The 15074-nt window shown below is 34.8% G+C and overlaps 1 protein-coding gene across 1 annotated transcript in view; it reads right to left on the bottom strand.

Moving 5' to 3' along the window:
* Gnat3 (G protein subunit alpha transducin 3) overlaps positions 1 to 6355 on the bottom strand; it is a 40968-nt gene extending 34613 nt beyond the window's left edge. Inside the window, exon 1 of the mRNA XM_042684692.1 lies at positions 6131 to 6355. Coding sequence (XP_042540626.1) covers positions 6131 to 6248 — 118 coding nt within the window. The 5' untranslated portion in view covers positions 6249 to 6355. The remainder of the gene's footprint in view (positions 1 to 6130) is intronic.
* Positions 6356 to 15074: the final 8719 nt, after the last annotated feature.

Here is a 15074-nt window from a genome sequence, read left to right as displayed (position 1 = left end):
CAGTAAATGTTCAAATGATTGAGTAATTGCATTTGTATTTAACTCAACTTTAAAGCAAACTATGTTGTTATTAATAAAATAAAAGGAACTTCTGGATTCTGTTCCACATTTTTATTCAAATATTTAAAACTACAAACTGTATACAACTATTCTTATGTCTAAAACACATATGATGAGCTCTTGGCTTTTTTTAAGCCATTTTTGTAAATGTCATAAAATTATGTCACATTGCAGTAGAGAGAAGCCTTAGGAATGGCTCATCTCTGTGAATACTTTCATTCAGCACCTGAGAGAAGTAAGTCCCATGACAAGGAATGCTTGTCCCAAGGGATTATAATTATCAAAAGCTCTATGTCTACTTTGAAATAAAGAAACTTGTATCTCTTATTAATTTATGCCATATTGATTTTTTTCTAGGCATACAATGATGATATCAATATTAAAATGTGTTCAATACTTATATATGTTATTTAGTAAACATGTGCTTTAAATTAATATGATAGCCATACTTTCAAAGAAATAATTCACATTGTAGTGTCAGCTTTCTCAGACTGGGCAAAACAGGTTTAGAGTAGTTTTTGAGAATAATTTTGTTTGGATTCTTTTTGAATGCATTTTTTTCTTTTCTTTCTTTGGTACTGGGGATCGAACCCAGGATGTTGCATTTGCTAGGCAAGCACTTTAGCAATGAGCTACATCCCAGACTGAGAATAATTTTGTTCAGTCTAATTCTGTGTCTCTTGCACATGATAGCTATTCAATGAGAAAAATGGAAGAGGCATTCTTAATGCTTTTGGAATTAAATAAACATGAGCTTGTATTAATTTCCAGTTACATGTTTCTTTATAAGATTGAATCTCTGTGACAGTCAGTTTCCTCTATTTTAAATTGAGTTAGTAATATTTACATTGAAGGTCTCTTGAAGTTTATACTACAGTTAGAAATGACCTAGAACATATTGTAACATAGAGTCAGCTTTCATCATTTTCTCAAGTATGTGCTCTCATCTTGGTAGAGAGACCTTTCAAGTATAATGTCTTCCATTCCTTTAATACTTTTCTTGTGGAACATAATTTTGAGACATTTTATCCTCTGAATCACACTGAGAGACATTCTGATGTAATAGAATAGCATGAGAATGCCCAGAGCTTGTTTTAAAACAGAATATTTTTGTACTACAGAGCACAATGAATTTGCCTTCTTTTTTTTCCTTCATTGCTTCGTTACAAACCAAGCCTGTATTTCTGAAAGCTTTCCCTTCATACAGTTTTAAACTTTAGCTCTTACCAAAGAGCTTCTTTCAGAAATCACATGAATATATTTGATTATTTCAGCCTCTATCTGGTCATCTATTAGATTCCATTGTATTGTTTTAAAATACAGGTTTCTAAATCAGTATTTTGTTTAACTTCTGTAGGTTTAAAATTTATCCAAGGAAGTATAAGAGGATTAAACAAACAGTGATTATTATTTCCTTTGTGGAACAAGAAAATATACAAACGTTCTGCTAGTTAAGAGTATGTAGCACTCACATATTGTTCTGTTCTCATATCTTTCCAACTAAATCTTACTGGAATGGAAAAGGCGTGAACTGTCAACCTTCCCCCAAATCCCTGAAACTGTACTGAGGAGGAAAAGGTCATGGACAGGAAGCTGTCTTAGCTTACAGTCTATTCTGTTAACAGGAAACCATTCATCATTATAAGTCATTGTTCACTACCTATGGCCAACAATGCTAAAGTTCATCATTAAAAGTAATAATGACTGTAGATTTCTGTACATACTGTGTATCTGGGTAAGAAGATCCTCTCTACTTTGATAAGTGTTTTGCTTATAAATGAATGAAGAGTTTAATTTATTTTTGTGTCTCTTAATATTAAATGCTATGACTTTTCTTCTTTAATATAATAGATAATATTATTTGAGGTTCTTATAGTATTTTCATATTATTCCTAAGAGAATCTCTTATATCAGTCCCCTCTCCTCTGGTTGTATTTTTGGAATCCTGGAATCATTATTATTTATTTCTGCACAGTTGGTGAGAATGACTAGTTTGTTTTAGTCTTGAGCAAATTTTGTTGCCAAGTAATGAGTTGAAAATTTCTAAAAAGAATTGTGTAATTATAAAATTTTCTGTTCATGATCTACTAAGTAGAATTTATTTGTGAAGAATTATGAGTATATTTGTAAATAAATTCAGACCTTGCCTAGTGCCAGAAAATGAATAATAACTGAATGTTATCTTTTTAGTTTGAAAATTACATATTTGAGAAAATGGTAAAGATTATCAAATTCTAAGAGTAAATTTTATTTTAGTAATTATGAGTGAGTTTTTTTCACTTTTTTTTTTTTGTCAGTCGTGGGGTTTGAACTCTGCTTGGGCTCTGTCCCTGAACTCTTTAGCTCAAGGCGAGAGCTCTACCGCTTGAGCCACAGCACCACTTCCAATGAGTGAGTTTTTATAATATGAAAATAATCATAATTCTCATACTATAATACTAAAAATATTAATCCAGGAGCCGATGGCTCATGCCTGTAATCTTAGCTAACCAGGTCGCTGAGATCTGAGGATCACGGTACAAAGACAGCCCTGGCAGGAAAGGCCATGAGACTCTTATCTCCAATAAACCACTAGAAAATCGGAAGTGATGCTGTGGCTCAAAGAGTAGAGTGCCTGCCTTGAACTGAAGAACACAGGGACAGCACCCAAACCCAGATTTCAAGCCCCACGACCGACCCCCCCACAAATATGTGTATCTATAGATAGATATACACACACACACACATATATATATATTCATGTTTTGCAAATATGTATTTGTGAATAAGAAGGGTCATTTGAAAAACCTGAAAATATTAGTTAACAATATTAATAAGTACATTTTAAAAAGATATTCTTTGATCTAGATTTATATTTTTTATGTTTTATGATTGAAGGAATGTTTTAAGAAAATAAAGCTTGGCTGACAATATTGAAATTAATAATATAATGTTTACAATCCAGTACACAGAAAATTTATAAGAGATTTTATAATGGAAAAGGACACTCAAGATCACTTTCTACAATAGTGTTGAAAATAATTGGTTAAAAGCTACTACAATATCATAAGTGAATAGTAGTAGAGTGAATGCTAACTGCTTAGGAAAAAGGTAAAGAAGTACTCCAGTTTGAACAAAGTATAATTTTTTCAACTTCCCCTGGTGCTCCAAATCTCACTCTTACGAAGGAATTTTGTAAAAACACAAAGAAACATAATAAAAAGAAATAAATAATTTCAGAATGAAATTTGAATTAATAGTAAAGGAGATAGAAAAATGCAAATGCATTTCATATTTGATCCCACAATTCAATTATAGGTATTACTAATGAATGGAAATACAGTTTAATCAAACATATGTAAACAAAATTTTAAAAGCTAAAGGAACAAAGAGAACACTTTGTTCAATAGATTTTCTTTCCTATTAAAAGGTACTCTTTCTGAAATATCTTATAGTATTTATTAAAATATATTCTTTACATTAAAGAATATATTAAAATATATTTTTAGATATTATGTTTATAATGTCATATGGTTAACACATGACATTGTTGTCTTTATAGAAGGAATCAAACAAGATAGTATTTCATGAGTAATCATCAATATTTCCTAGAGCCTGTTCATCTGTTAAAAGCAGAAATTTGATATATGTATCATAATTTTACTGTCATACTTTAATCATACAGCAGAAATTTGCTAGTTCTTCAGATCTAGTAAATATTTTTTCCAATACTATGAAAATGCTCTACCTACTTTATAGTACATGGTAAATTTGGGAAGTTATTCTTATGTGTTTTTTTTTTTTTTACTTTTATTTTATTTTATTTTTTTATTGTGAAAATACTGTACAGAGGGGTTACAATTACATGGGCAAGATAATGAGTACATTTCTTATCAAGCATTGTAGCCTCCTCCTTTGTTTACCTTTCCTATCCCCTCCCAGCCTCTCCCCGCCCCCCTACTTAATCCCCCCCCAAAGTTGTAATGTTTGTTTTTGACATGACAACTTGTACTTCTCATTATTGCAATGGGTCCACCTGTATCCTTATTTAAACGACTTGTTTTCCCCCTTCCCCTCCATAAATTGTACAGACATCAAATACAGTGAAAGCAGGGGTTATACTGTGGGGTAGGGACATACAAAGCAACAAAGAAATAATCTTATAAATGCGTTAGAAACAAATGCATGAATGAAAAAAAAAACATTTAAATATCTTAGGGTTCATTTTCCTAACATCACCTTATCTGACCTTTTCTGCTTGACTCAGACATATACTAGATATTGCAAATAAGGGAAACCATGGGATCTATGTTTCTTTGGGCTTGGCTTACTTCACTTAATATAATTTTTTCCAAGCCTTTCCATTTCCTAACAAATGGGGCAATGCCATTCTTTCTGATGGAGGCATAGAATTCCATTGTGTATATATACTACATTTTCTTGATCCATTCATCTACTGAGGGGCATCTGAGTTGGTTCCACATCTTAGCTATGGTAAATAATGCTGCAATAAACATAGTTGTGCTGGTAGCTTTAACATCTAGAATATCACCAAACAATGAGGATCAAGCCAAAGAATGAATTCTTTCAAGTGTGTTCCTGCTTTTTGTAAATAGGGGGCTAGGTTCAAGATCAATCATTACTAAGTTTAAGCTAATTAGTATCATGTCACATATACACTGTTACTAGACCACATTAGCAACTGAGGACACCATTTCAGTTTTGAGACAAACCAAATAGATCTATTATCTGAAGATATTTTATAGTGAGATAGTAGGAAATTACTTTAGAACATTTTATGTCATCTTTATGAGGCCAAAATAAATTTAAAAGTTGTGGTATAACTAATTTGAGTATAAATCAAAAATAAGAAAGAAGGCAGAGATGTTGCAAGATTATCTTTCATAAAGTTTGTAAATGGCTCAAAAACTTTAAACTCAAGAAGAATCTAGGATCCAGAAGTGATTCTTAAGTCAAATCCCTGAAATAATGGAGATATGACAGATGAAGATAATTTTATTCATTTTGTATAAATAGAAATTGACTAAACACCTCCAATAGCATTGGAATCAAACAAATATAACATACTACATGGTTACTGGGGCATTATGTACAAATGTAATTATCTTAAGAAACTTAATCAATAGTACCAATAATAATTCTTTCTAATATAAACATTATGTTTGTGTGTGCATGTACATTTGTGTGTGTGTGTGTGTATATGTATGTAATCTACTGATTTTCAGACTCTATTTTTAATAGTCTCTATTTCATACATCTTTGTATTATATCTATCAAATTTGATTTTCAATTATATATTTTCAGTCATTTGTAAATATTTTTAGTGAGCTTTTTTCCTTCACAATTGAATCTCCAATTGATCTAATAGACCCATCTCAAGAGTCATTACTTTCATCAGGTTTAATTTTATTTGTCTATCACTAAATTATAGTATTAGTATTTTCAATTTTTGACTTTAATTTGTGTTAATCCAACTTTATTAAATTTTAGTTGTAGTAAAATATTTAAAAATAGAAGATACACTGAAAGTTGTGAATTGGATAAATATATGTATTATAAAAAATGAGTTACATGGAGTACTTTTTAGTGAGAGAAGTATCCTCAGCAGTATTCAATGTTTATAAAATAATAGTAATATAATTTAAAGTACATTAGCATTATTCTTGAAACAATTTGAGAGTGTTGATTTACATATCATGTATAAATAGCAAATCAACTTTGCAACCAAGTCACTCAACATAGTTTTCCCCATACAAACCAATAAAGATATTTTAACTTGAAAAAGATTATTTTAATAAATATATATTTATGTATAAATAATTATAATATATATGAGTTTTCTTATCATAATGGTAAATCACATTATTGACACAGATAAGTTGAAACCACTAATAAATATTTATCTCTTGAGAAAGCATGTAATATAATACTAAAAAGAGTGCAATAAATCCTACTTATTTCGAGACATATTTTGTAATAAATCCCTACATGTAGTAATATGCTGGAAATTAATGTTTAAGAAAAGTACGTCAGAAATGAAGAAAATCGGGTTTTGAAAGCGAAATGTTACCTAATAGCAGCAACTTTACAGTTCTTGCATCTCTCTCAGCATCTTCCTGAAGCTTTTTCTCCAGTTCTCTTGACCTTTTGGCTGATTCCTTGCCCTCTGAACTAATTCTGCTTCCCATTTTGCAGTGCTAGACAATGATCAGCTTATTTGCTCAAACTTCTTCAAACACAGAACACAGCCTTGGTTTGGAGATGGGATTTAAGAGGAAAGCTTGCTAAGGTAGCCAACAGTCCATTCCCCCACACTAAGAGTCTGCTTTGACTAAGGCCAATGCATTTTGATCTGACACCTGATCAAGGGGTAAAGCCATGAATCCCTGGTGGAGGCAGAAGAGGAAGTTCATTATGCTTTCAAATTAAATGGTCACTTCTGGCACAGCTTCAAAACCATGCTTATCTGCCTTAAAAAATACCATTAAAACATGGAGAGTGCTGTCCAAATGTATACTAAAGATGATTGATCTACAGTGATCAATTCCAGTGGAATATTTTACAATGGTAGATGACCTTTATTATTGGGACTAGAATCTTATCTTCATTTATGTGCCTCTTTAGATTCTTCATAATCATTCCTATGTCACAAAAGTATTTCTACTATCCACATTTGAAGTCATATCTGTATATAGATTATATACACATTTTGGGAATCTCTTAATACGTTACTAAACTAAAATAATTTTTAAACATCGGGAGGAAATATGGATGGGTCTTTCATTTATACATATCTTAGAGCTAAAACCAGGAATTCAGGGCACAGTTTTCTGAAATTATTGATTTTAGTCTCCAAGATCCATTTCTATAAATTGAGCTTTTACAGCCTGTGAGAAAGTCAATCCATCAACACTAATTGAGGATCTGCTTGGTGGAGACAGTGACCTGTGTTCAATTTAGGCAGCACTTTAACTCTTTATGGCCATTAAGTGACAGCTGCTGTGCTGGAGATATTTGTACTGATTTGGTGACAAGGGAATAAAACTCAATGTTCTTTGAAACATTTTGTAATAATTTTGGTTTGTCCTGAACAGTGAAAACAGTAAATATATTTAAATATGTTCCATACTATTCAACTACTCTAGTGATGCCATGTAATTTTTGAAAATCTGCAGGTTTTGGGTAGATATGATGTTGCACCATTTTTTAATTTATATATAAAAACACTTAGGTAGTCAATCAATATTTTTGGTACAAACAGAGTTGTTTGCCTGTGGAAGCAAATTCCTCTTTCAATGTACATTTTGAGATTTGTGAGCATGTTTAACCAGAAAATGCCAGAATATAGTTAGCACATCAGCCTGTCAGTGCTATTGTTTGTGGAAATTTGAACAAAGTTGGAACAGGTGCAGTTTTGAATATTCATACAGCAAGGAAATAGGCTGTTAAAACACACATTTCTGCTTTGTTTACTTTTATATATTAAATAGGTTGTGCTGAAGATGCATAAACATAGTCAAATCATACTGGACTTCACCCCTCCAAGCTATATTACGATGGTATGAAGATTCAGAAAGGTACATATGCAAAGTTTTATACAAATCATGCAGTATTGCTTTTACAATGCAAAGAGCTTGTCCCAAAGGATTGAGGTTTGCACTGAACACATGATTTATGCTCATTAATGAGAGCAGAGCTCAGTTTGAAAGCAAGGAAAGCAAGACTTGGCACATTGAGTCACTTTTGCTCATTACTTCCCAATATATATTACCCTGAACATTTAGGATCGCTGTTTGTCCTATAGCAGTAGTGTGATGATAGGACACATTATATAATTTACAATCAAGCATAAACATTGCCCGTGCTGTTGCGGTAAGGATGTAGTGTGGTTTTGAGAGAATATATGTTTTCTAAGGCTTCCTAGCTGGATTACTAAAATTAACCAACCTTTTTCAGGCATTGAATTATACAACTTTGCACTGTATGAAGATGAGGAGCCTCCACTTTACTATGTAACCAAAAATTGATCACCAGCTTTGTGAGAGTGTTAGATTATTTTTCCACAAGCAATTAAACTGTTCCTGATAGGGAATTCCAGGTGTGTCTGTTGTATGGGAGGGAGGCTGCAGAAAGCTGAGATACATGCTTTTCAGGCCTCTCCTCTGGGGCCCTGAGGTGAGGCACCGCTAATGAATCCAGGTTGTTAATAAAGCTATTAGTTCATGTTACTTCACTTAGCAGTGTAGGTTCTTTGCTGAAAAAAAGGTGAAAAATCAAGATGAAAGTCCACTAGAGTAAATAATCTTCCACAGTATTTGGTACATATTTACCACAGGGAATACTTACAGTGATAGAGAACTGAATGAAGCTCCTTCCATTCTTGTGTTCAGTGACAATATAGTTTAACTTTGTCTCCAGGATTCATTGTCAAGGCTGGCTTATTTCTGTATACTAAAAATTTTAGAAGGACAAAAAAATATACTCTCAAAGAGGCTCAGTATGTATGTTTTCAACTATAACTCCAATGTTCACACTTCTTTCCCCTCAGCCTTAAAAATAATAGCTTCATTCTCCCATTCAATTTTTAAACTGTGCTACCCAGAGAGGGAAAATTGATAGAGGATGCTAAAAGAGAAAGGATAGTAAATTAGATGGCACAACTGAAATTGAGTTTGACCTTGAGAACAAGAAACATAAAGCTACCCCAAACACCTACATGTTGAGAACACTCGTCAGGAAAAGAGCTTGATGGAAATGTATATACAAGCCTATGCACACAATAAACAAAAGTGTTGGAGTTCTCTGGTATTTTAGCAAAATCATCAAAAGTGATTTTGGTTTACATTTCAGCATCAGTCTAAATGGTTTTGACACTGGCCTGAGAGAAAGATAGCGGACTTGTGGTTGATTACAGACTATCTCCTTTAAGCACTAAAGTCACTTAAGTACTACAAGCCTCGGGGGGGGGGGGGGGGGGTATGTATAATTTGCCTGTTGTTATATTAGGATAGAGTCTCTAGGAATCTTTGAATTTAGATTACCATGTGATTATTTTGTTGCTTTGTATGTCCCTCCCCCATGGTATAACTCCTGTTTTCACCGTATTTGGTGTTGGTATAATTTGGGAAGGGGAAGGGAAAAAACAAATTGTTTAAATAGGGATACAGGTGGACCCATTGCAACCATGAGACGTACAAGGTGCGATGGCGAAAAACAAACTTTACAATTTAAGCGGGGGTGGGGGGTGTAGCTGGGGAGGTGGGAGGGAAGGGAAGGGATGGTAGGGGAAAACAAAGAAGGAGGCAGCAATGCTGGATAAGAAATGTACTCATTACCTTGCTCATCTAAAAAACTTAATTAAAAAAAAACATAAAGTAATTTCTATTTAAAAGTTTTTGGTTTGGCATATAATCCATGATGATCTGCTTTTAGTACTAGCTAGATTTTAACCTATGTCTCTTTTGTCAATATTAATTACCTGGGCCTCTACTGACATCAATCTGGCTCTCCCTTAGGGAGAATACATGTGGGTGACATCAGTGGTTCAGCGCCTGCTGGAAAGAATCAAGGCAGGCTGTCATCTGTATTATTCTTAATTTTGTTCCTGTATCTTATAAGAGATGTTGATTTCAGGCATTGATTCCCTGGGTGGTTTTATCCTGGCTGCCTTAGCAATGACCTTTGTATTTGTAGATTCCCATGAAACTTGAGGCAAAGCATCCCTCCTTTGCTAATGGTACTCAAATGTGCACTTCTGGGAGCTCAGAGTGCAGTGCTACCTCTGGAGAGTTTATACCTTTGTGGGCTTTCATGTAGCAATCTTTTGATCTTAAGAGAGTAAGGCAAAACTTGCTGTGTCAAGTTAGTACATTTAAGTAGCAATATAGTTTAATGGTCAACACTAATTAGCACTAATGTCTTAAGTAGGTAATAGAGACACATGTTTTTGGAGTTGATTTCTACCTATTGGTGCATAAGGATTATTGAAGGAATAGTTACCATTGCTTTTCAAGGTTGGTCTTTCTATCACAGATGCAAATATAAGCTTTTTAACACGTATCTTTTTAATGTGTTTGCATCACTAACTCCTTTCATCTTTTTCCTTAGGAAATTGGGCTTTAAATTGGGCTTTTTTCTCTTTTCTATGTCCACATTCCACCTTAATTTTCCTTTTCCTGCATGCTAATTTCCCCTTCATTAAGAAAATCTTCAGTTTTCACAGAGGACATTTTCCCTTCTCTCTCTATCTCTCTCAGTCTGTCTCTCTCTTCTTTCCCTCTTTTCCTTCCCTCTTTCTCTTTCCTTCCTTCCTTCCTTCCTTCCTTCCTTCCTTCCTTCCTTCCTTCCTTCCTTCCTTCCTCCCTTCCTTCCTTTCTTCCTTCCTTCCTTCTAAATCCATACATATGTTCTTTTTCATGTTTAAAATCGTGTACCACCTGTTGAGTATTCCTTCCTTCTCAGATGTCTAAGGGACATCTGTTGCCTTTGGCTTGTCCTTCCTTATTAACTAGATAGTATATTTCCCAGGGACCATGACCTCCTGTCTTTCTCTAGTTTGAAGTCTGTAAACTAATTGCACTTAGAAGGAAATCTTGTTGATGGAAACAATTACTGAATAGCTGATGGTCCACATGATACTTGAGTGCACTTCATTCCATCTTGGATATACAAGATTCTTTCTCCTAAATACCTGCAAGTATTAAATAGTGACTCTAGAACTGTAAGAATTTATTCAACACAAACCTTCAGGCATATTCCAGGGATGGAATATAGAGTTTTTGATATATTTCCCAATAGAGCTTAAACTTTAAAGTTTGTGTGGAGGTAATTAGGAAGTTCACACAGAAAATAAGCAAGAAAAATCATGTAAAATATATAGATGATTAAAAAGTGCTAGCAAAGCACCAAAGAGTGAAGAGAAGGAGCATAAGAGGTGTAATAGGAAATATAGGATTAAAGCCGGGTGCTGGTGGCTCACGCCTGTAATCCTAGCTACTCAGGAGGCTGAGATCTGAGGATCACAGTTCAAAGACAGCCAGGGCAAGAAAGTCTGTGAGGCTATCTCCACTAAACCACTAGAAAACCGGAAGTGGCCCTGTGGCTCAAGTGGTAGAGTGCTTGCCTTGAGCTGAAGAGTGCAGGGACAGCACCCAAGCCCAGAGTTCAAGCCCCACGACTGACCAAAAAAAAAAAATAGGGTAAGAATCTTATGTGCCATACCTGATGAATATCTTACTGAAAAGGCAATTTATTAGGTTAGATTCTCTTGCAATTGACTTAAGTATGAAAACAATAATGCTTACAATTATTTGGAAAGTGTCTTTTGGAATGATTGCTATCAGTGACTGAGATGAGAATGACAGAGGGAGAAACTGCAATGCAATTGCTGCAGAGAATGCAGTCGACCCTGTTGGGAGATGCACAGCGGAGACAGTCCTTTGGGTGTATACTGGAATAAGACAAAAAGACTGGACCATTCACCCCTTTCAAAAAGGACACATTGAAAATGGGGTTGGCCTAGGGAGAAGGCAATATTTTTAGTGAGATGGATCCATTGTTTTGAGTGAAAGTCATTTCTGAATGAAGATGAACATGTTACCTGTTAGCAAGGGAATACTTTCTGTCTCTTGAAGGTCAGAATCTTGCAATGCACCCGAGTTTTCATTGCAGTCCATCTTCTTGTCTCAGTCTCAGTCGTGCAAAAGACCCTATCAGTATTGTTTTCTTTTTAATTAATGCAAGGAATGCTTTATGGCTATTTTATAAAGTCTGATTTATTTTGCAACTTTATGTATAATACATTCTAACACATGAAATACTGTGAGTTAATTTGTTGTTTTCACTACCATTTGTTATGGGACAATCCTATATGTAAGCTTCTGAGGGCCAGACCAAAAGACTATTTATACCATATCTCAAGCTCTTCAGTCCTGTGACATAGGAGAGGATTTCAGATGACACTTTTACTTATTTTAACTTTATGTTTCATCTGCCTTTGATCTTATATCCCTAGGATCTATCTAGAAAAACATTGAAATTTGTTTGGGGAGAAGAGGAGGATGATAAAGGAGAGTAATTAAAAGGCTGAGTCTGAATGTATAAAGGGACATGCCAGAATGAATCCCCTTGCCCAAATAATTGTTGCTGATAAAAATGTGGGAGAAGAAAAGCTGTAACATCAAAGATTACTTGTTAAGTGCAATTGTTTTACCTGGGATTAGAAGGAAGTAGAGGAGATACTTGACAGTAAATGAAACAATATTCTATCACTCATAACCTTTAAAGTTCTAGTAAATTGGGGGGAAAGAATCTATCTGAATCTGCATCTCGATCTTTATCGTATTTCCTTTTTTGGATTCTGCAAGTACACATTGACTAGATTCTGCAGCTCTTTTAGTACAGAGCCTTTTTTCTCCACTAGTAGGTCTACCACTTTTCTTGCCAGATATACTTTAAGTAGATTATGGTTTTCAGTAGAAGTAAGTGAAATTTTCAGTAAGGTGCTTGTCATTGTGCATGCCAAACACCTTTGAATTGTCTTCTTGCAAGGGAGAATTCTGACCTTTAAAAGGGAATAAACAACAACTATGCCATTTCCACAGGTGTAGAAGTTTCAGGGGAGTTTAAGGATTCAAAATTGGGAGGCTGGGTGTTGCATATCTGTAATCTCAGCTACTTGGGAAGAAGAATTTGGAGGATCACAGTTCAAAGCCAGCCTAGACACAAGTTACCTCAAAAACAAGGCAAGTTGTGGTTGTGGTTGCTGCTTATAGCTCCTGAAGCTCCCTATGAGGAGGTAGGTAGGTTACAGTCAGAGGCCGGTCATTGCCAAAAATAAAAAGTTGGACCTTGTCTGAAAAACAAACTTAAGGAAAGCAATGTTTCTTGGATAAATTTGGGTGATCCGCTATTTAGTGACTGGATATTTAGAACTGTTACCTCCTCCAGTAGGAGAGATCCCTTTATTAGTATGTAATGTCAGAAAAACTCAAGACTTACGATTACAAGATGATGCTAAGTGAAACAAACCCCAAGATATGGAGACAATAAGTTTTTCTTTGTTGTGATTTTGTTTGTTGTTTGTTGTTGTTTGTTGTCAGTATCTGAGCTCTAGGCTCCAGAGCCAAGTCAACTTACAAACCTCCAGGCCTCAGATCACCTCCCATGCTGTACTGGAGCAAGTTACCATCCTTCCCTGTGTTGTCCGGTTAAAACTCACAGACATAGGCTCTGTGACTGTGCATTGCTGGGATGGTTGCTAAGACTCAATTCTCCATATCTTACATTCCAGCAGACCCAGGGACCAACCCCAACCCATTAGATACCAGGGCTAGGCTAGTATTTATAGATCTCTGTTCCAGGCCAACCTCACTGAACGAGAAGCCATACCCACATACTCTTGGCCTGAAGCATCAGCATTCTAGCTTTCCTGAAGATCTTAACATCAAGCCCATCTCTGACTATTTCACATTGCATACACAGAATCTCTTGACAAGGTCATAGATAATGAAGAGGTGCCTTAGACACAGCCAGTTTCCCAAGATTGAAACAAACCCTATATCTAACATTTATACAAATCACAGGACTAAGACCATTGAGGAAAATGATATCACAATAAAAGCATATATGGGGACTTAAATAAATAATGCTTTATAAACTACTTAAGATTTGTAATAATTGAATTGGCCTGGAGTAACTAGATTTCAAGGAGAAATCAAAGGCTTAATGGCAAATATCATTAGGCCCACAAATTAAGTATTCAAATAGGCCATCCTGTATATGAGAAGTAATTAATAGTAATATGTCCATAGTATGGAGACATAAATATGAATAAATAAAAATGACTATTTAGACACTGTGGTTTACAATGTATCCTTGCTGCTCATGAAGTAAAGATTGGGAGGATCACATTTCAAGGATAGTGTGGACAAATTGTTGAGATTATATCTCAACAAAAAGCTGGGCAGGTGGTATGCAATCGCCATACCTTCTCTATGGGAGACATAACTAAGGATATTTCAACCAAGCCAAGGTCCAACTGGGAAAAACAACACATTTTTGCCTGAAAAATAGAGCAAAAGGGATGTAGAAACCTAGGGACTTAGATTTAGCAACCTAAAACAGCCATATATTAAGTGAGAAGTGAACAGATTGACTGAGAAATATAGACAATATGATACCATTTGATAAAAAAACAAACAGATTTCTTCCATGAATGTATGTTTACTTCTATATACTTGTATAACTATAGGGCAAATACAGTAGTCAGCTTTCTTTTGCTATGCCACAACACCTGAGGAAAATAAAGCTTAAGGAAAGAAAGGTTTAGTTTGGATTTGTGGTTTCAAGATTTTAGTCTATGGTCATTTGGCCCTTTTCTTCTGGACCTATAAATGAGGAAGGCTATCATGACAGGAGCACATGGTGGATTAAAGCTACTTGCTTTCTGTCAGCAAGGGAGGAGAAGCAGAGGGAGAGAGGAAAAGGCCAAAGGTCACTAGAGTAGGGCTCACTTCCCATGACCTAATTTCTCTAACTAGGTAAAGCCTTCTGAAGCTCCTGTCACCTGCCAATCACTTCACCAGCTGGGGACCAAGCTCTTAACACATAGAAACAATATAAGCAATAACACATGGAAAAACTGAGGGAAAATATACATTGGATGAATATTTTTGGTTGCCAGGACAAGGGAGTTGAAGAGAGAGAAAAAATAAAGCAATAAGAGTATGGGCAATAATTTTAACTACAATGATTTAAATGCTTGGTACCTGCACAGACTAATTTGACATTTTATTTAATTTTCTTTATTTTGGATTTCAGTTTACATGACCACAAGCAGCTGGTGGTTTTTAGTTATCATGTGTTAATCTGTAGGGAAAACTTATTCTGCGAAATCTATTTTCTTGCCTCCTTGCAAACCCTTGTATAATGCTGCTGTAAGACTTGCATATTCCCTTTAACCTAGCCATTGTAGAACTAAGTTTGGCTTTCTGCTATGACTCACAAAAACATGA

This window comes from Dipodomys spectabilis, unplaced genomic scaffold (genome assembly GCF_019054845.1).
Source record: "Dipodomys spectabilis isolate Male_0828 unplaced genomic scaffold, ASM1905484v1 ptg000089l, whole genome shotgun sequence".
Lineage (NCBI taxonomy): Eukaryota > Metazoa > Chordata > Mammalia > Rodentia > Heteromyidae > Dipodomys > Dipodomys spectabilis.
This window is presented reverse-complemented; position numbering and strand designations above follow the sequence as displayed.